At 36.7% G+C, this 25,726-nt stretch overlaps 1 protein-coding gene across 1 annotated transcript in view; it reads left to right on the forward strand.

Annotated features, from left to right (window-relative positions):
* The window catches only part of LOC121388191 (pregnancy zone protein-like), a 94,877-nt gene that overhangs the window by 22,161 nt on the left and 46,990 nt on the right, over positions 1 to 25,726 (forward strand). Inside the window, exons 4-18 of the mRNA XM_041519462.1 lie at positions 239 to 291; positions 738 to 807; positions 1,843 to 1,956; positions 6,041 to 6,125; positions 8,520 to 8,619; positions 11,195 to 11,312; positions 12,254 to 12,369; positions 13,396 to 13,572; positions 16,724 to 16,939; positions 17,867 to 18,167; positions 19,497 to 19,735; positions 21,150 to 21,299; positions 21,904 to 22,027; positions 22,986 to 23,065; positions 24,599 to 24,680. Coding sequence (XP_041375396.1) covers positions 239 to 291; positions 738 to 807; positions 1,843 to 1,956; positions 6,041 to 6,125; positions 8,520 to 8,619; positions 11,195 to 11,312; positions 12,254 to 12,369; positions 13,396 to 13,572; positions 16,724 to 16,939; positions 17,867 to 18,167; positions 19,497 to 19,735; positions 21,150 to 21,299; positions 21,904 to 22,027; positions 22,986 to 23,065; positions 24,599 to 24,680 — 2,025 coding nt within the window. The remainder of the gene's footprint in view (positions 1 to 238; positions 292 to 737; positions 808 to 1,842; positions 1,957 to 6,040; positions 6,126 to 8,519; positions 8,620 to 11,194; positions 11,313 to 12,253; positions 12,370 to 13,395; positions 13,573 to 16,723; positions 16,940 to 17,866; positions 18,168 to 19,496; positions 19,736 to 21,149; positions 21,300 to 21,903; positions 22,028 to 22,985; positions 23,066 to 24,598; positions 24,681 to 25,726) is intronic.

The raw sequence follows: 25,726 nt of genomic DNA on the forward strand, positions 1-25,726 counted from the left end.
TATGAATGAATAAATGAGTTGCTTCTATGGTTTTCAGTTGTTGTATTATATATGATACCAATGTCAGAACACCAAAATATTGTTTTTTTTAATACTGGTGTGGATTTGGGTGAGAGACATAAAACAATTTGATATTTGTTTTGTTTTTACTTGTTAATACATAAAATAATATACAAACTCAAATTTGCTTTACATACTCATGTAATACCATATTTGTCATATCTTTTTTTCTTTTCAGTGAAATTCAGGATTTTAACAATGAAAAGAGATTTAAAATCAAGAAAGGGAAAAGTGAGTATTAATGGATCCAATGGAGAGGTGGATCAAATTTTATTTGGGCAATCTTATTCAGTGCATTGGTAGAAAATGGAATTACACATATCTCTATAATGTAATATCATGTATCTATCTTGTTAATACACATTTCTTTATAATGTAATACCATGTACTGTATTTGTATTTCTATTCATATGTACTACCAAGCCATGTATTCCTATTATTTGTACCTTCCTGTAGACCATCTTGTCAAAATCAGAATATGTACGTTCCTCTTATGCCGTTGCATAATGGCTTGAGTGTAATAAAGTTTTGTTCTGTTCTGTTCTGTTCTGTCACACTCACCAGACCCAGCTTACGTGTGTTTTGAGCCTAAGTGTGGGTTTTTTATGTGACTCCAGTTTATTATTTTAATCAGTGAGCTGACATTTTGCTTATTGTAGATATGATTGACATTTCAGATTGAAGAAATATTGATCAAGACACCCAATGAAATCCGAGTGAAACAATGGCTTAATGTTCTGTCAGATGGTGAGTACACATTATCATTGGTACAACGTGGAGCCTTTGTCATGTTTTATGATTGGTGGAATTTTTCTATCTGGTTCTATTATTAGTGAAGTTCTTCTGTCCTGGTTTATGATTGGTGGAATTTTTTTATCCTGTTTTATGATTGGTGGATTTTTTTAATCCTATATTATGATTAATGAAGTTCTTCTGTACTGTTTTATGATTAGTGAAGTTCTTCTGTACTGTTTTATGATTAGTGAAGTTCTTCTGTACTGTTTTATGATTAGTGAAATTTTTCTGTACTGTTTTATGATTAGTGAAGTTCTTCTGTACTGTTTTATGATTAGTGAAGTTCTTCTGTACTGTTTTATGATTAATGAAGTTCTTCTGTACTGTTTTATGATTAGTGAAGTTCTTCTGTACTGTTTTATGATTAATGAAGTTCTTCTGTACTGTTTTATGATTAGTGAAGTTCTTCTGTACTGTTTTATGATTGGTGGAAATTTTCAATCCTGTTTTATGATGGGTGAAGTTCTGTTCTGTTTTATGATTGGTGAAGTTCTGTTCTGGTTTATGATTGGTGAAGTTCTGTTCTGTTTTATGATTGGTGAAGTTCTGTTCTGGTTTATAATTGGTGAAGTTCTGTTCTGGTTTATGATTGGTGTCTTTTATTGTCTGGTTGACTTCTGATTTTTAACTGAGTTTCTTGATTTAGTAAAGTTCTATGTCATGCTTCAATAGGTATTGTTACTTTGTAATCAGGAAAAAAAGATGTACATATAAATTTCATCTTGTTCATGTCAAAATCTCAAGTCAACAAAAATAGATGTTTATTTATGTTAATTAATAAATATTAATAAATGTCTTGCAGACTGATGACTAAAAAATGAAAGTGAAAGTTCTAGCTAATTAATTTCACACACAGTCTAAATAAATCTGGTTAAGGAAAACATATTTGTTTGTTTTACAAGAATCGATAAATTATGAATCATATAATATAAGCATGTTATAAAACCTTTTTGACTATTGACTATTGACTATTGACTATGCTTTCAGGGTTGGCAAGTTTCAACTACCCAATGCCTAAAGAACCAAAGCTGGGAGAGTGGACGATTGAAGTGACAGTGGATGGTGAAACAACCACACAAACATTCAAGGTGGAGAAGTATGGTGAGTTTCTATCAGATATATAATTCTTATAGACAGGTCTCAGTGAAAGTAACAAAACAAAGGACTTATGGTTACATGGCGTCAGACATATGGTTAAGGATCACACAGAAAAATTAGAGAGGAAACCTGCTGCCACCATGGGCTAATCTTTCTGATTATAGCTGTAAAGGATCTTTTATGTGCAACATCCCATATACAGGGTATACAGGGTATACAGGGTAGCTGTTGTTGAAGCAGGTGTGTAGTACTGACTGGAACAAGAAATAGCCCAATGGGACCATGGAACAAAAGAAAGCAAAAGTAGAAAATCACTACTCGTGGGTTAATGACCACCATGAGTCCAGTATATTATATTAACATGATCAAATGCTTACATGCTCATGCTTATTTACACAAAAAATCACTACTCATGGGTTAATGACCACCATGAGTCCAGTATATTATATTAACATGATCAAATGCTTACATGCTCATGCTTATTTACACAAAAAATCACTACTCATGGGTTAATGACCACCACGAGTCCAGGATATTATATTAACATGATCAAATGCTTACATGCTCATGCTTATTTACACAAAAAATCACTACTCGTGGGTTAATGACCACCATGAGTCCAGTATATTATATAAACATGATCAAATGCTTACATGATCATGCTTATTTACACAAAAAATCACTACTCATGGGTTAATGACCACCACGAGTCCAGTATATTATATAAACATGATCAAATGCTTACATGCTCATGCTTATTTACACAAAAAATCACTACTCATGGGTTAATGACCACCACGAGTCCAGTATATTATATTAACATGATCAAATGCTTACATGCTCATGCTTATTTACACTAAAAATCACTACTCATGGGTTAATGATCACCACGAGTCCAGTATATTATATTAACATGATCAAATGCTTACATGCTCATGCTTATTTACACAAAAAATCACTACTCATGGGTTAATGACCACCATGAGTCCAGTATATTATATAAACATGATCAAATGCTTACATGCTCATGCTTATTTACACAAAAAATCACTACTCATGGGTTAATGACCACCACGAGTCCAGTATATTATATTAACATGATCAAATGCTTACATGCCCATGCTTATTTACACTAAAAATCACTACTCATGGGTTAATGATCACCACGAGTCCAGTATATTATATTAACATGATCAAATGCTTACATGCTCATGCTTATTTACACAAAAAATCACTACTCATGGGTTAATGATCACCATGAGTCCAGTATATTATATAAACATGATCAAATGCTTACATGCTCATGCTTATTTACTCAAAAAATCACTACTCATGGGTTAATAACCACCATAAGTCCAGTACTGTATAATACTTTATTTTCGCGTGGAATTTATTTTCGCGTTTTTCGCGTGTGAATGAAATTCGTGAAAATATATTCCACGCGAAAATAAACTTTTTATAAAGGCCGACTAAAAAAAATAAAAATATGTAGTCTCGTTGAACTATACCACATTAGTTTCCGATGTACGAGGCTAGTAGTAACAAAGCGGTGCTCCCTCCTGTCAAGGAACAAACCACAAAACATAAAAGCTGTTTAAAACTTTAAATCAAGAATACGATCAAGTACATGCATGATAATAAAACAATACTAACACTAAAAAGCTTTATGCTGTTTTCCTTCGCATGTGTTAGCGATCAGTTCATCGGACAGTCTACACGTGTTCAACGACGGAAGTAAACATGCATTATCACAGTATATTAAAAATGTAGAAGTGAAAAAATCCGGACGGGGCTATGTTCAGATGTTTCACAATTTTATTTTTATTTTTGGCCTGTTAGCCAATCACAAACCGTTTTGAACTAGTATTTTGACGGCAATAAATATTGTTTCACTCAAACTTAAGTTACTGAGTCCTAGTAGCTTGTGCTTTCAAATTTCGTTTCGTTTGTTTTCGGTTTTTGTTTTTATAACAATTATAAGGACAATAAAGTCTTGATTGGTTAAAGCAGGAAAACTATTGTTTTATGTGTATAGCACTCATGTGTACATGTAGGATTAGTTCTACAGATTAGCGTAACAACCGGCAAAACTAAGTTCCGTTTTTAAAACAAAATTATTGACATCTGTACTTCGTTTTTTTTATTGATGGGGGTTGGGAGATTTGCGAAAATAAATGTTCGCGAATTGACCCATTTTCATTAAATCGCGAAAATTTGATCCCGCGAAAATAAAGTATTCTACAGTATATTATATAAACATGATCAAATGCTTACATGCTCATGCTTATTTACACAAAAATCACTACTCATGGGTTAATAACCACCATAAGTCCAGTATATTATATAAACATGATCAAATGCTTACATGCTCATGCTTATTTACACACTTGCAGAAGACATCCTGCATTTTGAGCATTAATGGCAAGTTAACATCAAATTGGTGTAACCAGGATTTTATATTGTGGGGGAGGTCACCCAAATTTGCGGGGAGCAGCACCTACACTATCTATGACTTGTGGTCCTGTCGCCCATGCCCCATCCCTGGCCATGACAGTGCAAGTTGATACAATATCGCATGACCTAGATTAGTGATTGCATTTAAAGCATAGACTACGTGGATGATCAGTTACTGGACATTGCAGCAGTCAGACACTATGAGGGACTAAAAAACCAGTTTGTTTTGTTTAACGACACCACTAGAGAACATTGATGTTTTATTAATCATCGGCTATTGGATGTCAAAGATTTGGTAATGTTTGACATAGAGTATTAGAGAGAAAACGTGTTACATTTTCCCATTAATAGCAAGGGATCTTTTATATGCACCATCCCACAGACTGGATAGCACATACAACAACCTTTGATATACAAGTTGTGGTGCATTGGCTGGAACGAGAAATATCCCAATGGGCCCACTGACATGGATTGATCCCGCACATCAAGTGAGGGCTTTACCACTGGGCTATGTCCCCCCCCCCCCCATGAAGGACTAAGTACCAGTAACCTAAAATGACTTGAGCAATAAAATGTGGAAGTTTAAAAGCCGTATTGCTGTTACATAATATGACTATGAACTTGAGCAATAAAATGTGGAAGTTTAAAAGCCGTATTGCTGTTACATAATATGACTATGAACTTGAGCAATAAAATGTGGAAGTTTAAAAGCCGTATTGCTGTTACATAATATGACTGAACTTGAGCAATAAAATGTGGAAGTTTAAAAGCCGTATTGCTGTTACATAATATGACTATGAACTTGAGCAATAAAATGTGGAAGTTTAAAAGCCGTATTGCTGTTACATAATATGACTATGAACTTGAGCAATAAAATGTGGAAGTTTAAAAGCCGTATTGCTGTTACATAATATGACTATGAACTTGAGCAATAAAATGTGGAAGTTTAAAAGTTTAAAAAATATATTGCTGTTACATAATATGACTGATTTGTTCATTTTATCATAATATTTTTTTCTTTTTACACTATAAGTAAATCCCAAAATGGGAAACGTTTAAACACTTTTTCACTTTTGTCACAATTTATACCCAACATTTTCTGCCTTAATCACTTGAAGGAATTACAATTGTAGCCACTCACCACACCACTCACCACACCACTCACCACTAACCACTCACCACACCACTCACCACTAACCACTCACCACACCACTCACCACACCACTCACCACACCACTCACCACTAACCACTCACCACACCACTCACCACTAACCACTCACCACTAACCACTCACCACACCACTCACCACTAACCACTCACCACACCACTCACCACTAACCACTCACCACACCACTCACCACTAACCACTCACCACACCACTCACCACTAACCACTCATCACACCACTCACCACTAACCACTCACCACACCACTCACCACTAACCACTCACCACACCACTCACCACTAACCACTCACCACACCACTCACCACTAACCACTCATCTGGGGTTCCGTGAGATGTGCACGCAACTCACACTTCATTGCATTAATTAACTTTCATCTATGTCATATCTATGTTTCATCAGGAATAGCACTTTGATATTTGTGCTAATTTTTTTTTTTTTTTTTTTAGTCTTACCAAAATTTGATGTGACAATCACTCCACCAGTTTACATCTTGGCCAACGCAGATGTCATTGAAGGGGAAGTGTGTGCTTCGTAAGTGGCATAATATCTTAATACTGATATAATGATGGTTTTAAAGTGTGTGCTTCGTAAGTGGCATAATATCTTAATACTGATATAATGATGGTTTTAAAGTGTGAGCTTCGTAAGAGGCAGAATATCTTACTACCGATATAATTATGGGTTTTAAAGTGTGAGCTTCGTAAGTGGCAGAATATCTTAATACTGATATAATTATGGTTTTAAAGTGTGAGCTTCGTAAGAGGCAGAATATCTTACTACCGATATAATTATGGGTTTTAAAGTGTGAGCTTCGTAAGTGGCAGAATATCTTAATACTGATATAATGATTGTTTTAAAGTGTGAGCTTCGTAAGAGGCAGAATATCTTAATATTGATATAATGATTGTTTTAAAGTGTGTGCTTCGTAAGTGGCATAATATCTCAATACTGATATAATGATGGTTTTAAAGTGTGAGCTTCGTAAGAGGCAGAATATCTTACTACCGATATATAATGATGGTTTTAAAGTATGTGCTTCGTAAGTGGCAGAATATCGTAATACTTATATAATGATTGTTTTAAAGTGTGTGCTTCGTAAGTGGCAGAATATCATGATACTGATATGATTGTTTTAAAGTATGTGCTTCGTAAGAGGCAGAATATCGTAATATTGATATGATGATTGTTTTAAAGTGTGTGCTTAAGTGGCAGAATAACTTAATACTGATATAATTATGGGTTTTAAAGTATGTGCTTCGTAAGAGGCAGAATATCGTAATACTGATATAATGATTGTTTTAAAGTGTGTGCTTTTTAAGTGGCAGAATATCTTAATACTGATATAATGATGGATTTAAAGTGTGTGCTTCTTAAGTGGCAGAATATCTTAATACTGATATAATGATGGATTTAAAGTGTGTGCTTCTTAAGTGGCAGAATATCTTAATACTAATATAATGATGGATTTAAAGTGTGTGCTTCTTAAGTGGCAGAATATCTTAATACTGATATAATGATGGATTTAAAGTGTGTGCTTCTTAAGTGGCAGAATATCTTAATACTAATATAATAATGGATTTAAAGTGTGTGCTTCTTAAGTGGCAGAATATCTTAATACTGATATAATAATGGTTTTAAAGTGTGAGCTTCGTAAGAGGCAGAATATCTTAATACTGATATAATGATGGATTTAAAGTGTGTGCTTCTTAAGTGGCAGAATATCTTAATATTGATATAATGATGGATTTAAAGTGTGTGCTTCTTAAGTGGCAGAATATCTTAATATTGATATAATGATGGATTTAAAGTGTGTGCTTCTTAAGTGGCAGAATATCTTAATACTGATATAATAATGGATTTAAAGTGTGTGCTTCTTAAGTGGCAGAATATCTTAATATTGATATAATAATGGATTTAAAGTGTGTGCTTCTTAAGTGGCAGAATATCTTAATATTGATATAATAATGGATTTAAAGTGTGTGCTTCTTAAGTGGCAGAATATCTTAATATTGATATAATAATGGATTTAAAGTGTGTGCTTCTTAAGTGGCAGAATATCTTAATACTGATATAATAATGGTTTTAAAGTGTGAGCTTCGTAAGAGGCAGAATATCTTAATACTGATATAATGATGGATTTAAAGTGTGTGCTTCTTAAGTGGCAGAATATCTTAATATTGATATAATGATGGATTTAAAGTGTGTGCTTCTTAAGTGGCAGAATATCTTAATACTAATATAATAATGGTTTAGAGTTGTTTCACCTGCTTACTTTATTGCCATTCTCCCCTGTAATGCTCAGCTGTAAAAGTATTTTGATTACTTCATCATTTACATGATTTTGACAGTGTGCTTCAACCTTGATTACTTACATAAAAATCGTTAAGCATACTCACCTCGGGGGTGTACTGTTTATGCTATTGGACTTGAGGCTGGTAGGTACTGGGTTCGTATCCCACCTGAGGCAATGGGTGATTTTTCATGCAAGTACCGGCTCCAACCCAGAATGAGTGAACCACTAGCGTCAATAGGTAGGTGTAAGGCCACATACACTAAGTTTTACCCACTTCACGGGTGCGATTATGGGTGTGTCTCCCCAGAGTATGATCCCACATGGGAGATGATTACCCGGCATGCACCGCAGGTTCTGTGTACCCCCAGCAAGCGTGGAGGACAGCCCTGTCAAGTAGTCCCATACTGAAATGGAAATACTGCGGCTTCACCACTTGTCATCATCCACGTTTGTAATGTCAAAAAAAAAGACAAAAAAGACTTTGTCTCTGTGTTAAATGTTTGAGGTGTTAAATAATTTATTATGCTTTCAGAAATGGCAATGTTTCAGTTACTCAGTAACCCTTCTATGTGATCAGACTCTTTGCTTTGAACCAGACTAACGATAATATGTATATAAATCTGTATTTTCAGTTACACTTATGGAAAACCAGTGAATGGCTATTTGATTCTTGAACTGTGTCTGTGGTTATATGGTTCTTTTGGACGTCCATGTGCTAGACATACCATGGAGGTAATTTCTCTTTTAACATTCTAATAATCAATTTAAAGTACTGTTACTAGTATTTAATTTTTGGTCATTAAAAAAGTTTAATATTATAACTTAAATGAACTATTTTAAAGGGACACACCCTAGTTACGGCTAGTTGTTAACCATTATGGCGTTGTTTTTCGCTATTAAACCCATTTTTTCACAAATAAAATTGCACTTTACTTACCGTTTATTATTTAGAATATACATTTCCATTTACCTGAAGTGTTTTTTGGTAATCCTGGTAATCCTGGTGTTTGTAATACCACAAAATGCATTTTTTGTATTTCTGAAAAACGGGCGCACGTTTGAGAAAAAAACGTTGAGCAGACAAGGTCTAATCTATTTTAAGACGGGATATTTCCATTTCAATGTCACAGACGTTGGTATACCACGTGACCATTATCATTTTGGTTCGGTTTGTTTTCTCGTGCACGGTTCGCGCAATCAACATCTGATTTGTTGTTGTTCATTTGTGAGATTTTTCTTCACAGTTCGTGAACATTTTCAGTAACAATAAAGTTCAGACAAGTAAGTAACTCAATACAAAACGTTACAAACCCTTAAAACCAATAATTTTGCTAAGTCCTACGATATCTGGAGAGGGGATACAACCAGGACAGAACAGTTGGAACATGTCCAGGAGAGGTGAAAAGAACGCACCCCAAGTCTGTGAAATTTGTCGTGACGTAGGCATTGTTGTGCTTCGAGCGACATCTACCGGTGACATCAGAATACAAACTTTCAAAATTATTTCAAGCAATTGGGACATGGGGATTCCCATGGTATTTATCGATATAAAACCTGCTTTTTCACTCCATTTGATAAAAACGTGATCTAAGTATGTTACAAGTTTGTAGATTAACCAAATTATAATTTATTTTCGCTGGATGGAACTAGGGTGTGCGGCTTTAATGTTCTCGACATACCATACATGTGTAACAGGTAAAAATTAAACTCCACTAAAGGGAGTCGAACCACGACTCTCAGTACGAAAGTCCAGCGATCTACCAACTGAGCTGATAGGGAAATTCCCACTAGGTATTGCTAGTAGGAGCACTTTATTCCAACATGTGTACTCTAAAAGTACTTTTTTTTTTACAAGATTATCATAAACTGGTTTTGTATTGATGCTAGTTTTTAGCTTTTCTTGCCTCAGTGATATAGTATAATATTTTATCCTATAAGTTACCCATGATATCCATGTCATAAACCCATGTGATAATTTAGTGTATTAGCCCGGTTAATAATGGTATGCAAATTTGAAGGTGTATGCAAATTTGCAAGGTCTCTAGATAATAATGTGTTGCTGTTAATGGGTCATTTGTTTACAAGCCAGCAAGACCTGTATAACTCCGCGTAATGTTTTCATAAGATTTAGTTAAAATGTGTGACGTCAAACTAATTTATGCTAATCGTGATGACGTCATATTACCGATGGATGTGACTTCAGTACTGTAATTTACTAAATATCGAATGAAAATGTTATTTTAGAAGTGCTATAGGATAAATAGAATTTGCTACTTGTGTTTTTTAATACGTAAAATATCAATGTCGTCTAGTTAATCGGTATTTATCTTGGCAGAGCCTCGACAAATACCGATTAATGTAGACTCAATTGATATTTTACATATTAAAAAACGAATCCTCTATTTCTGCTATTGATTAGAGGGAATATATGTAATAATCTTTTCTTTTGATTTCAAAGATATTTAGAAACTTGAATTTTTGGCTTTTTATTGAAATTTAAAATTTAAAATATAAAAGTCTATCTTCTCGTGGAGTTTTGATAGGATACTCCTGAAACTTCTTACACTGATTCTTGGGATCAGTCTTCACAAACTACCAGTAATAGAAAGATATTTTGGAAATTTCCAATTTGTGAACTGGAGGTGGATATGGGTGAAAATTTAGGATTTATTTTATAATGGCCTAAGGTATATTTAAAACAAAATTTTAATCAGTTTTGAAAAATGTACAAAAAATAAAATTTTTGATTTGGTAGGATTTGAACCTAATACACCAACTCACATGGAATTTGACAATCCAGGCTATTGTAAAACTGTTTTAGGTTATACATGTAACATCACTATGACACATGCCATAGTGACATCATAGCCTATGACAGTTCTACGATATTGTGTCTCTAAGATAGCTTCGGAAATCTGCAGCCAGGACACTAACCACCCAGCCACTGGAATGTCCACTGTTTTGAACGTGTTAACAAAAGTCTGTCCATTTAATTATTACTAGGCTATAAAATCGATCCATAAACTACAACTACGAGAACCCCAGCACATTTTTGTGATAGTACATACCATATACAGTAGAATGTCGTTTGGTCATTCGGAATGGTCAAATACACTGCAATGCTCGAACCAAAAACAAAGTCCTGAGTTACACTTAAACGTTGTTGACTGAATATTTGGGTCGAACTACCCGATGGGCATGAACACTTTCTCAAGTATCGACGGTGTCCGAACCAATGAGATTCAACTGTATTTTGAGCTGTAAAATTTACTTTTGTAAAACCTAGGTTGCTTGTTAATTTTTACAGATTAATGGATGTCGTAGTTTCTCGGTAAATTCCTCTGAGATGTCGATGAAGAGCCTCGATTATCACTTGTTTGGTTCAGAGCTACACATTCTGGCCACTGTACGAGAGAGGGATACTGGTAAAACCTTTATTTAAAATATACAATTTCGTTTGCTTTATTTAATTTCAACTTATTTTCATGCTTATATCCAATTAAGGTTCAAACATGCTGTCCTGGGCACACATCTCAGCTATCTGGGCTGTCTGTCCAGGACAGTGGGGTAGTTGGTAGTGGTTAGTGAGAGAGAGAGAAGCAGGTGTAGTGGTCTTACACCTACCCATTGAGTCGTTATTTCACTTTTGATAAACGATGCAAAATCAGGATTTTGTTTACCCACATCCATAAGTTTTTTTTTACAGTTATCTTGAATGTAAACATCACATGTTCCACATCACCCTCCTCCTCAACAAACATTACGTAATTATTAAGTGATTCCTTGCATGTGCCCCACGACTGGTATATCAAAGGCCATGGTATGTGCTGTCTGGGAAAGAGCATATAAAAGATCCCTCGTTGCTGATGGAAAAATATTATTTAAATTCTGTGTCAAAATTACCTTCAAGAAATTACGCACCATTTTCTATTTGGCTTTAATCCTGCGGGACATTTACAAATTCAATTGCGCCAAAATCAACCCCCACCCGCTACCGACACTGGTTGGGGTGATTGTGCTCCCTTGCACATGCCAGTGCGGGCGACTCCCTCTCCCACCCACCCCAAACCGTTTCCTGTCCTGGATGAAGGAGCTGGTGAAAGCCGACAACTGCGTCCATATAGAACAGCTTGCTCTGAATGTGCACATTAAAACCTATAACCTGACCTGACCTGACCTGACCTGACCTGACCTGACCTGACCTGACCTGACCTGACCTGATCTGATGGAAACATGTAGTGGGTTTCCTCAAAGACTATAGCCGATGCTGAATAAATCAATGTGCTTTACTGTGTTAACCTTGCCTGTTAACTGGACTATACTTGTTTTAATTCACTAGTTCTATATATCATATGATGTTTTGTAGGACTAGAAGTGAACAAGACACACAAAGGGCCTAAGGTAACCTTTGACGCCCTGAAAATCGTTCTTGAAGATGATACCAGTGGTTACTTCAAGCCAATGTTTCCATACCAAGGACGGGTAAGACTTCTCATGTGTTTTCCTTTGTGTTGCTTTTAAATTTAATCCTGCATTAGTTTATATATATATATAATATACTGAAACATATTATAGTAATTAATATTCCGTTTTATTATAATTATAGAATATTTATACTGATGTGACTATTTCATTATTTTACATCTATTACCTTTGTTTGACAATTAAATGCTGATATATTTTTGATGCTGGGGTGAAGTTAATTATTAATTCATTCATTCATTCATTCATTCATTCATTTGTCCATTCATTTATTCATCCATCCATCCATCCATCCATCCATCCATCCATATATCCATGCATGCATGTATCCATCCATCCACCCATCCATCCATCCATCCATCCACCCACCCACCCACCCACCCATCCATCTATCCATCCATCCATCCATGCATGCAACCATGCATCCATGCATCCATCCATACATCCATCCATGCATCCATGCATCCATGCATCCATCCATCCATCCATCATCCATCCATTCATCCATCCATTCATCCATCATCCATCCATCCATTCATCCATCCATCCATCCATCCTTCCATCAATTAAATTGTCATTGTAATTTTGTTGCCCACTGGACTAAATCAGCTACATGTATCTTTAACAAAGGGCTACAAACTTGAGTAACCCTCAGATCTGTGATATAGGCAGTGCTAGATTCTGTAATTGTACTGTGCAGGTCATCGGGGGGGTGGGTGGGGCAGGACGTAGTCCAGTGGTAAAGTGTTCGCTTGATGCACGGTCAGGGATCAATCCCCATCGGTGGACCCTTTGGGTTATTTCTCATTCCAGCCAGTGCACCATGACTGGTATGCCAAAGGCCGTGGTATGCGGGATGGTGCAAACAAAAGATCCCTTGCTACTAATGGAAAAATATAGCAGGTTTCCTCTCTAAGACTATAATGTTAAAAATGACCAAACGTTTGACATCCAATAGCCGATGATTAATAAATCAATGTTTCTAGTGGTGTCGTTAAACAAAACAAACTTTAACTATTTTTGCAGGTGATCGTGACAAACCCCGATGGCACTGTGGCTCCAAATGAGCTGATTGAAGTGAACATGGTGGACTACCACAATGACATCAGGGTAGCTCGTAACTTCACCACCAACGACAATGGAGTAGTCATGTTCACAGTATGCGATGTTCTCACCGACAAGACCATCGATTTCAGTATCGAGGTCAGTTTAATCAACTTCATTGGTGAAAAGTATTCAAGCTCATAACATCATGGGCATATCTTGCTGGTTAAAAAGGACAAAAAGGGTATATTGTAGCTGCTGGAGTTTGTATGGTGCAGATGTGTAGTTTTCTTTAGGTTCAGAAGTGTCTTTTTCAAACAAGATTTGTATGACGCTGACGTGCTGGGGTTTTTCCGAAGTGTCGTTTACAAGGTTTGTATGATGCTGATATGCCAGTTTTTTTCCGAAGTGTCATTTACAAGGTTTGTATGATGCTGATATGCCAGTTTTTTCCGAAGTGTCATTTACAAGGTTTGTATGATGCTGATATGCCGTTTTTTTCTGAAGTGTCGTTTACAAGGTTTTTATGATGCTGATGTGCCGGGTTTTTTCTGAAGTGTTGTTTACACGGTTTGTATGACGCTGATATGCCGGGTTTTTTCTGAAGTGTTGTTTACACGGTTTGTATGACGCTGATATGCCGGGGTTTTTCCGAAGTGTCGTTTTCAAGGTTTGTATGATGCTGATATGCCGGGGGTTTTCCCGAAGTGTCGTTTACAAGGTTTGTATGACGCTGATATGCCGCTTTTTTTCCAAAGTGTCGTTTACAAGGTTTGTATGATGCTGATATGCCAGTACAAACAACAATTCGATGAAATGAAATGTCTCGCCAACCATAAACCTTTTCAATGCACTGTGATGAACATCGGTGCAACTATAAACCAAGTTTCATTGATCTAGATCTAAATGCAAAACTTTAATGTTAAACTGCAGTCAGAAAAGTAATACCTACGTCTCACCTTTTTACTTCATAAAGTTGTTGGGAGCGGGACGTAGTCCAGTGGTAAAGCACTCGCTTGATGCATGTTCGATCTAGGATCGATCCCCATCGGTGGGCCCATTGGGCTGTTTCATTTCGGCCACTGCACCACAACAGGTATATCAAAGGCTGTGGTATGTGCTATCCTGGTTGTGGGATGGTGCATATTTGCTACTAAAAGTGTAGCGGGTTTTCTCTCTAAGACTTTGTCAAAATTACCAAATGTTTGACATCCAGCAGCCGATGATTAATAAAACATTGTGCTCTAGTGGTGTTGTTAAACAAAACCAAACTAACTTTTTTCATAAAGTGAGCTCTGTGGTCTAGTGGATAAGCTGCCGGACAATCAAACTGATGACAGTGGTTCAAATCCCATCAAAGCTGGCTCGCACATTCATTCATCTTTCTCATCTATCACCCTCTGCCTACCATTCTCATTATCTTAATATGAAAAAACCACTTTTCTATTTCTCCTACGATTTCAATCTGTTTAGACCCTTTCTGTCAATTTCCTCCGACTGTCTTCTGAGCTGTCCACACCATCGCCTACCTGTCTCAACATCCTCCACGGGTGCAGTCTCTGTGTACTTCCCTGCACCACTTTTAAATGGAGCAATTGATAATTTCATTTACAATGGGTTAAGAAAATGACTGTTTTATTCACACATTGCTTGTGCATGTTCAACAGATGACCGGCCTCGGTGACGTCATGGTTAGGCCATCGGTCTACAGGCTGGTAGGTACTCGGTTCGGATCCCAGTCGAGGAATGAGATTTTTAATCCAGATACTGACTCCAAACCCTGAGTGAGTGCTCCGCAAGTCTCAATGGGTAGGTGTAAACCACTTGCACCGACCAGTGATCCATAACTGGTTCAACAAAGGCCATGGTTTGTGCTATCCTGCCTGTGGGAAGTGCAAATAAAAGATCCCTTGCTGCTAATCAAAAAGAGTAGCCCATGTAGTGGTGACAGTGGGTTTCCTCTCAAGCTCTGTGTGATCCTTAACCATATGTCTGATGCCATATAACCGTAAATAAAATGTGTTGAGTGCATCGTTAAATAAAACATTTCTTTCTTTTGTTCAACAGATGTTTCATTCACACATTGCCCGTGCATGTTCAACAGATGTTTCATTCACACATTGCCCGTGCATGTTCAACAGATGTTTCATTCACACATTGCTCGTGCATGTTCAACAGATGTTTCATTCACACATTGCCCGTGCATGTTCAACAGATGTTTCATTCACACATTGCTCGTGCATGTTCAACAGATGTTTTATTCACACTAAATGTTTTACATTAAACTTACTACTTTATTTACATGGTCAGAATGAAAAAACTTCATTGGATTACCTAAAATCTGTTTTTCCTAACTTGTAAAGATGTCAGTTCTCAGAGGTCTGAACTTGATGACCGTTTCTCTTTAAATAGATGTTCATTTAAAATTTAATGTGTAATAAATGTCTGCTATAGCTTAGAGAAGGCCATATAGGAGACCAGGCCCCGTGCTTATAAACCTTAAAGTCTAGACTTTAATAAAGTTCAGACTTTAACGTCATGGCAACGCCATTCAAATAGCATTACATTAAAGTCTGGACTTTATTAAAGTCTACCGGCCTCGGTGGTGTTGTGGTTAGGCCATCGGTCTACAGGCTGGTAGGTACTGGGTTCGGATCCCAGTCGAGGCATGGGATTTTTAATCCAGATACCGACTCCAAACCCTGAGTGAGTGCTTCGCAAGGCTCAATGGGTAGGTGTAAACCACTTACACCGACCAGTGATTCATAACTGGTTCAACAAAGGCCATGTGCTATCCTGTATGTGGGAAGTGCAAATAAAAGATCCCTTGCTGCTAATTGGATAGAGTAGCCCATGTAGTGGCGACAGCGGGTTTCCTCTCAAAATCTGTGTGGTCCTTAACCATATGTCTGACGCCATATAACCGTAAATAAAATGTGTTGAGTTCTTTCTTTTATTAAAGTCTAGACTTTAAGATTTATAAGCACGGGGCCTATACTGTAAGTTCACTCAACCGCTTGTCGCTAACATTCGTTAGACTAATTTTCACGCTACACAGTAAACAAACTTACCTCTTCGGAACCGATCAAATAGTTTGTGAATGTTAGTGAAACATTGGCTGGTTGAACTTGGGGTAGAGACCAGTCTCTCTTTGTATTGAATGTGTCACATTCTTTAAATAGAGATTATTATTATTATTATTATAATGATGATTATTATATTATTATTATTATTATTATTATTAATATTTCTTTTGTGATTATGATTATTATTATAATTATAATGGTTATGATTACTATCTATTGTGCAGGCCAAAGCGTTGCTGTACAGCGTGGAGGATCACGAGCTCCCCATGAACAAGCTGTACATGCCGCGTGCCTACCGCTCGATCAAACAGTGGTACTCCCCGTCACACAGCTACATCGTGATCCCCCGCGACCAGGCCGTGCACCGGTGTGGCGAGGAGATGACCGTCACCATTCCATACAGCACCACACTCAACAGCTACACCACGTTCTACTACCAGGTTAGTTCTACTGTTACACCACGTTCTAGTATCAGATTAGTTCTACAGTTACACCACATTCTACTACCAGGTTAGTTCTACAACTACACCACGTTCTACTACCAGGTTAATTCTACAGTTACACCACGTTCTACTACCAGGTTAGTTCTACAGCTACACCACGTTCTATCAGATTAGTTCTACAGCTACACCACGTTCTACTACCAGGTTAGTTCTACAGCTACACCACGTTCTACTATCAGATTAGATTTAGAGCTACACCACGTTTTACTACCAGGTTAGTTCTACAGTTACACCACGTTCTACTATCAGATTAGTTCTACAGTTACACCACGTTCTACTACCAAGTTAGTTCTACAGTTACACCATGTTCTACTACCAGGTTAGTTCTACAGTTACACCACTATCTACTATCAGATTAGTTCTACAGTTACACCACGTTCTACTACCAGGTTAGTTCTACAGTTGCACCATTCCGTATAGCACCATGCTCAACAGCTACACCACGTTCTACTACCAGGTTCTACAGTTACACCACGTTCTACTACCAGGTTAGTTCTACAATTACACCACGTTCTACTACCAGGTTAGTTCTACAGTTATACCACATGTTACTACCAGGATAGTTCAGTTTTCTACAGCTGCACCACATTCTAGTATTAGGTGAGTTCTACTCTCAATATCCTACAGCAAAACTTTGGCCAGCAATCTGAGTTTAGTTTTGTGTTCTACATGTTCTACAGGTACCCCACATCCTATTGTCAGGTTAGCTGAACAACTTACAGCTACTCTGTACTTTTCTCTCTTCATTTTTTATTTGGAGGAGGAGGGAGGAAGCTTTAATCCATTTAAAAGAAGTAAAGAATATTTGTAACAATGTATGCTACAACAAACGGTTCAATAATGTTGTTGTTTTGTTTAACGCAGGTCGTGGCAAGAGGACGGATTCAGCACACATCCCACAAGACCCATCACTTCCTGCACCACGATTCCACAGAGTATTTGGAGGTCCCAGAGGAGCAGTGTCTGCTCCCTGTGGAGGAGGAGGAGCTGCCCTCCACCCCTCCACCCACCCCAGGAGCGGAGGCCACTCCCCCTCCCCCACAGTCGAAGACTGAAGAGGGGGAAGAATCCATCCCGTCGGAGATGTTTGTGGCAGAGCCGATGATTGTCCCGGAAATGTACCACCAGCTCGGGGGAGTTCGCCGCAAACGCTCGTCTGTTCTCTGTGAGTTTTTGTTTGATTCTTTGAGAAGTGTAAAGTAGACTCATCCTGTGGCATAGGCTGGGGGAGGGACGGGAATCGATGTTTGTCCCAGAAACATACCACCCGCTCACAGGAGTTTACCGGTAATGCTCGTCTTTTCTTTGTGAATTTTTGTTTGGATGTTTGAAAAGTGTGCAGTAGACTCAGAGTTATTTCCGTTTCAGCCACAGCTAACAAAGGCCTGTCTGTGGGATCCCTTGCTGCTAATCATGGTATGGTGGCAGCAGGTTTCCTCTCTCATTATGTGTATGTCTGTGGATATGCCCTGGATCATACAATTAAGCGCCCTCAGTGGATTTATTTTTCATGTTAAAACCAGTGTCCCATGACTGGTATACTAAAACCAGTGTCCCATGACTGGTATATTAAAACCAGTGTCCAATGACTGGTATATTAAAACCAGTGTCCCATGACTGCTATATTAAAACCAGTGTCCCATGACTGGTATATTAAAACCAGTGTCCCATGACTGCTATATTAAAACCAGTGTCCCATGACTGCTATATTAAAACCAGTGTCCCATGACTGCTATATTAAAACCAGTGTCCCATGACTACTATGTTAAAACCAGTGTGCCATGACTGCTATGTTAAAACCAGTGTCCCATGACTGCTATATTAAAACCAGTGTCCCATGACTGCTATATTAAAACCAGTGTCCCATGACTGCTATATTAAAACCAGTGTCCCATGACTGCTATGTTAAAACCAGTGTGCCATGACTGCTATGTTAAAACCAGTGTGCCATGACTGCTATGTTAAAACCAGTGTGCCATGACTGCTATGTTAAAACCAGTGTCCCATGACTGCTATGTTAAAACCAGTGTCCCATGACTGGTATGTTAAAACCAGTGTCCCATGACTGCTATGTTAAAACCAGTGTCCCATGACTGCTATGTTAAAACCAGTGTCCCATGACTGCTATATTAAAACCAGTGTTCCATAACTGCTATATTAAAACCAGTGTCCCATGACAACAAGGGGTGGAGCTGTGTGTCCTGTTATGGAAAAACAGAAAATCTAAAACTTGATGAGGGAAAAAGAGGTTTGTTTGATTGGGGTAGAATTGCCCCATGCCCCCACTGTTAGCTATGCCAATGGCTGCTCTTTGTTAAGAGTAGCCCATGAAGCAGCAGTAGATTTTCCCTCTCACCATCTAGATTAAGGGCCAAATAACCATATAGCTATAGTTTAAACAGATGCTCATATTCCCGTTCACAAATATTCCATTTCTTTCCTTTGTAATAAATTGTAATTTTTTAAAATTAATTTTCTTCTTCCAAATATTCAGCTTCTGAGGGTGAAACTGTGGAGGAAGGTGAATCAAGAACAGAGGAAACTGACGAAGAACCGATGATGGTGCTGCCACCTATCAAGAAATCGGAGCACATTTCCCATTTCACAATTAGGTTTCCGCTGACAGCAGAAATGTCACCCAAGGCCAGCCTGCTGGTGTACTATGTGCGGGAGGATGGAGAAACAGTGGCCGACAGCATCGACTTCAACATTGAATCCTGCTTTGAGAATAAGGTAACATAATACAGATTATTACACGTGTGTCATACAGGATTTATCATACATGTTTGGAAATCATTTCCTTCCTTGAGCAAGTGTAAAGAAAATTATATTTTCCTAACTTTTTCCAGGCTCACACTGGAAAGAATTCCTTAAAAATTATTCAAAAGTGACTAATAAAAATTAAATTTTATTTTATTAGCCAATGTTGTAACCATTTTGTATAAAAATTAGCAAATTATTAATTTGGCAATAAACTGGGTGAGCTGGGTAAGTAATTCTTTTCTATGACATAAACTTGAGTGTGTGATAAATAAATATTATCACAACATGTATGTGTATAAAACTTAAAAAAAAAATTATATAAGGGGCTTTAATAAGGGATTTTTTTTTTTCCCCAACAATTCAAATTTTTAAACAAAAATAGGATCAATGCCACCCACCCACCCCTCATCTAATTAAAAAAAAAAAAAAAATTGGACAGGCCTACAAATTACAGTGATAGTTTGACGTGTATAGATGTATTTAAGTACCAGAGTTTCTCAAATAATTACAGGAGGTATATACAGACATAATCCCAATTCGGGGGCCGGATTTAGCTCAGTCGGTAGGTGCTTGGGTCACAAGATTTAATCTTCTCGGTGGACCAGGCTACTACTGGGCTTTTTTCTGTTCCAGCCAGTGCGCCATGACTAGTGTACCAAAGGCCATGGTATGTACTGTCCTGTATGGGGAAGTGCATATAAAAGATCCTGTGCTGCTTTTTCGGTAAAAGTTCCCATTGGGTATCGGCAGGTTTCCTCTCTCGTTATCTTTTAAAAACTCTTCCCCCACTACTTACCAGGTCTAGGTGTGTTTTATCCCAGGTGGGTAGAACATCGGTTTACTCTGTTTGGCTTTGCTTTGAGTAGCACTGGCAAATCTCATTGGTATTATCTTTTTGTGTAATACATTATTGGTTAATTATTTTTGTAACAGGGTGCTCAGTACAGGAAATGATAACAACCGGTTGTGTAGCTTTGCACAGTTTATTGTAGATCATGGAGACAAAAACAGCAATTTTAACAAAAATTAAATAAATAAAAAATGGACTCTCTTGTATTAAACTCCACTGCAAAAATAAAAATCTTTCAACATTTAAAAAAAAAAAATTCAAAATAAACCATTCACCCACATCCAAAATTGTTTTGGATTATTGCAAACCATTTTGTGTTTTAAAGCCCCTAAATGACTATGAAATCCGAACGGACTATGAAATCCGAACAGCATCATTGTTGTAACTTGTGAATGAACATTTTATTGCATTTGAGAAGAAATCAAAATGTCTAAATAAATAATTCAATGTTTCCAAATTTTATTATTTTAAAGTTCATTATATTTCTTTCTCTACAAAGAGCGTACACATTTTAAAAGTAATTTCATGTTTTAGGTAAAGTTTGAATTCCAAGACGAATCAGTAGTTCCTGGAGGGGAGACAACTCTGAACCTGGAAGCCACGCCGGGTTCCGTGTGCTCGATCGGCGTGGTTGACAAGAGTGTGAACATCATTGGAGGAGACCATCAGTTGACTCCTGAAAAAGTGAGATTAATTAAAACTATCAACTCAATCTTTATATTGTTGTTTGTGAGCAAAAAAAACCACCCCACAAAATATTTATAGCAGATTTAGATAAATCTGCAAATAAACTTTTAGTCAACATTAAACAAAATTTAAGAGCTTTTAAAACATACTTATGCATCTTAAACTCAAAGCTTTATCTCTCTTTCTTTTTTTGTACATACCAGCTCTGCAAATAAAACTTTTAGCAAACATTAAACAAAATTTAAGAGCTTTTAAAACAAACATGTACTCAAAATTTTATCTCTTTTGTTTTGTACATACCAGCTAAACTTACTTTTTTCATTGCATCATTGTTAATTTTAGTTTTTCATTATCTATACAATACAAATCCATCCACCCATCCATCCATCCATCCATCCATCCATCCATCCATCCATTCCATCCATCCACCCATTCCATCCATCCCCCCCATTCCATCTAACCATCTATCTAAACATCCATTCATCTGAACATCCATCCATTCATAAATCTTTTTACTTGTGAATGCCTCCTCAGTGTCTTCAAATCTAAGCTGAACTAACGACATATTAATAGCCTCTGTTCATTATGTGAATGTTTTCAGGTGTTTGAGAAATTGGCATCATACAATCTGTTGTCTGGTAGCCATAGTTACTACAGTGACAGAGATTATTGTGAGGACAAGATCAAGAAAGAAGAAGCCACATCTAATGAGGACACTAATAAAGGTAAGTCTCATATAATTGGATATATTAGTATAACAATAAATAATATTATCATTTGATTAATAAAGAATAATACCTGCATGTTTACTAGATGCCATTTATTTTTAATTGTTCAAAACGTTTCCAGGGAACAAAAGCAGGTAAAATACATTTTATAAGGTAAAACATAACTAATTTCTACAAGTGTCTTAAAGGCATACTGTCACAGATTTAAGGACCTTATTTCTCTAAAAATTATTAATAAATCAAAATTACATTAATTTTTACAGACCAAACCTAGCTATTGCATCACTTTAACTATACCATTATGGAGTGGAATCCATGTCAACCCTCTCAGCAATGTTAGTTTTTGAATTATGGACCATTGCCATAATTCAGTTATTTTTACAAAATATCATTAATAAGTGGAGTATGGTGGTTACGTAGATGGTTGAATAAAGTACATTTAGGGACAAATCAAATATATATATTTTTAAGTAATACTTTGTTAGGCCATATAATAGGTCAGTGGTCTGTGACAATATGCCTTTAAAAATTTCAGTGTGTATTCCATCTTGAATGTAACAGTGCTTTCACCAAACAGTTTACTTCATTTACTGTCATGTTAATTTACTAAAAGGTTTACCTATAGAGCAGCCAGCTAAGAGTCTTTAGATTAACATCCACCATATACTGGATATCATTTTGTGATATCACAAACCTCATACAGTGTTTAAACTTCTCTACTTCTAATGTTAAATAGTGCCATGGTGTAGGCCAGCAAGCAAAGTTAATTTCATAAATCTGATTTGAAAAATCATTTCAGCTGAAGAGTGCAACTCTAAATCATACTTAGTTTGGTGGCATTACTGTCAATCTTTTTCTTTTACCAATGTGTTTAAACTTGTCTACTAATAATAGTAAATAGTGCCATGGGGTAGGCAAGCAACTAGTATAAATCTGATTTGAAAACTGATTTCAGCTGAAGAGCCATCCTCTGAAGCATACTTTGGATGGTGGCATTACTCCTCGAGATACGTGGATGCTATACAGGCCTTCAAGGTAAGTCATATAGAGAACTTCACATACGTTATTTTCGCTTCCTGTTTATTGCACGAGTTTATTTTGCACAAGAATATATACCACGAGACCGCGTGGTGGTTGAGTGGTATGTTCTTGTGCAAAATAAACTCGTGCAATAAATAGGAAGCGAAAACAATGTATATGAAGTTCTGTATTTATTACATACCTTCTTTTATGTTATTACAAACAAACTTTTTTAATTCAACGTCATAACAACTCTTTTTTAAATTGATGATTAATACTCCTTTCATGGATTAACTTAACGTTAAGAATCATACTCTGCGGCAATCTTGTGTAATGTTTCAAATATGTTGTGACATAATTTGTAAATCATACATGACATCAATAACTAAAAGGCGCTAACTGCAGTAAAACATAAAAGGGAATTCCCCATTTAAAAGTTCCAGTCCAGATCGCACATATGTGCAATACAAGATAAATTTATAACACGGTTTGAAAATGTCTTTATCACTATAGTAAGATTGAATAGGTATGTAATAAAAATACATACTGCTCAAAATAAGGAGGGGATATTCAACATATAGAATATTTGTAGTACAGTGAAACCTGTCTAAACCAGATCACACCAGGGACCCAATATTTATCCTGTTTAGACAGGATTCAGTGTTTAGAGGGTCGCGTTTTAAAATTTAGAAAATTTTGAGACCATGAAACTTTGCCAGTTTTGACAGGATTCTGGTATGTTCAGGGTCTGGTATGTTCAGGGTCTGGTATGTTCTGGGTCTGGTATGTTCAGGGTCTGGTATGGTCTGGTATGTTCAGGGTCTGGTATGTTCAGGGTCTGGTATGTTCTGGGTCTGGTATGTTCAGGGTCTGGTATGTTCAGGGTCTGGTTTGTTCTGGGTCTGGTATGTTCAGGGTCTGGTATGTTCAGGGTCTGGTATGGTCTGGTATGTTCAGGGTCTGGTATGTTCAGGGTCTGGTTTGTTCTGGGTCTGGTATGTTCAGGGTCTGGTATGGTCTGGTATGTTCAGGGTCTGGTTTGTTCTGGGTCTGGTATGTTCAGGGTCTGGTATGTTCTGGGTCTGGTATGTTCAGGTTCTGGTATGTTCTGGGTCTGGTATGTTCAGGGTCTGGTATGTTCAGGGTCTGGTATGTTCTGGGTCTGGTATGTTCTGGGTCTGGTATGTTCAGGGTCTGGTATGTTCAGGGTCTGGTTTGTTCAGGGTCTGGTTTGTTCTGGGTCTGGTATGTTCAGGGTCTGGTTTGTTCTGGGTCTGGTTTGTTCAGGGTCTGGTATGTTCAGGGTCTGGTTTAGACAAAACTCTGCACAGAATAAATAGTTCAAACAAAAACAATTGTTATGTAAATTCCTCCAAACTGAAAGATTCTCATACATTATAAAGCTTTTATTTTCTGTTATGTAAATTCCTCCAAACTGAAAGATTTTCACACATTATGAATTATTTTTGTTTTGTTATGTAAATTCCTCAAAACCTGAAAGATTCTCACAAAAATAATTATTTAAAACTTATTTTTTTCTGTTTTCAGCAAATGGGTCTACAAGTAATCACAAATTTGGTTTTAGAAACGCGGCCTTGCTCTAAAGAATATCCCATCTACTATGATTTTGGTAAGAGAACACGTTTTTACTTTTATTTTGAAAATAATAACACTAGCTAGACTTGAAAATACATTGTTTGCTAAAACATCTAACAGACTTGTAGAAACTTGCTGAAGTAATTTGAACAAAATGTTGTGGTGATGGTGTAGGTGCTCTTACAGGAAGTAGCTAGTGGGAATTTCTGTATTAGCTAGATTACCTTAGTGGAATGTTGTACTGTTAAACAAACAGTCTCTGGTTCAGATCCCCATAGTGGAGGGTAATGTTTGTGTTTGCATAAATTTTGTAAATGGTTACAGTACTTAGGCTCATGAGAGAGGGTATAACATAAAATGGTGATTAATACTAAAAATAGGCTGCAAACCAATTGTGGGTTTGGAAGGGTGTATGTTTCCTTGTTAAATATTTGATATTTTGAAAGCGTACTATAACATTTTAAATTTAGCTTTTTTATCCTTTTAATACTGAGGAAGGCAACACTGAGGTGGGGTGGGTGGGATGATGGCACATCTCCAATTGTATTGGGCCGGCATGAGATATATCACAATAATTAAATTTCTGTTACATTCATTACAACCTAAGTTCATCCTATTGGTCCAGACATGGCAACGTGAGTTTGTTCATTTCTCGATGAACATAAACATGACGTCATAAGGGGGCGTTATATCTGATGACTTCATTTTATATGGGCAAGTTGTCTTATTGAGCGTTGTTGTTTATGGACTAAAAGTAAATCAAAATAAAGTATGAACTTTTAACATTATTATTAGCAAGAATGGTTCAAATTTAATTATAAGTATTGTCTGTTATTTTTTTTACATTCATCTGGGTATGTTAAAAAAAATTCATCCGCAAACTTATGTGAGAATGACTTCGCTGATTCACACAGTTTGCGGGTGATTTTTTATGGTTCATATCCCAATGGATGTAAAAGAAATAATAGACAATTCTTAAATAGCTAATGAAAATATGTCAAATGTATATTTTCTTCTTTCTTATATTTTTTACTTTTTAAATAAATTTATTTTTTAAAATCAGTAACCAAACAACAAACT

The sequence above is a fragment of the Gigantopelta aegis genome, chromosome 2 (assembly GCF_016097555.1).
Source record: "Gigantopelta aegis isolate Gae_Host chromosome 2, Gae_host_genome, whole genome shotgun sequence".
Lineage (NCBI taxonomy): Eukaryota > Metazoa > Mollusca > Gastropoda > Neomphalida > Peltospiridae > Gigantopelta > Gigantopelta aegis.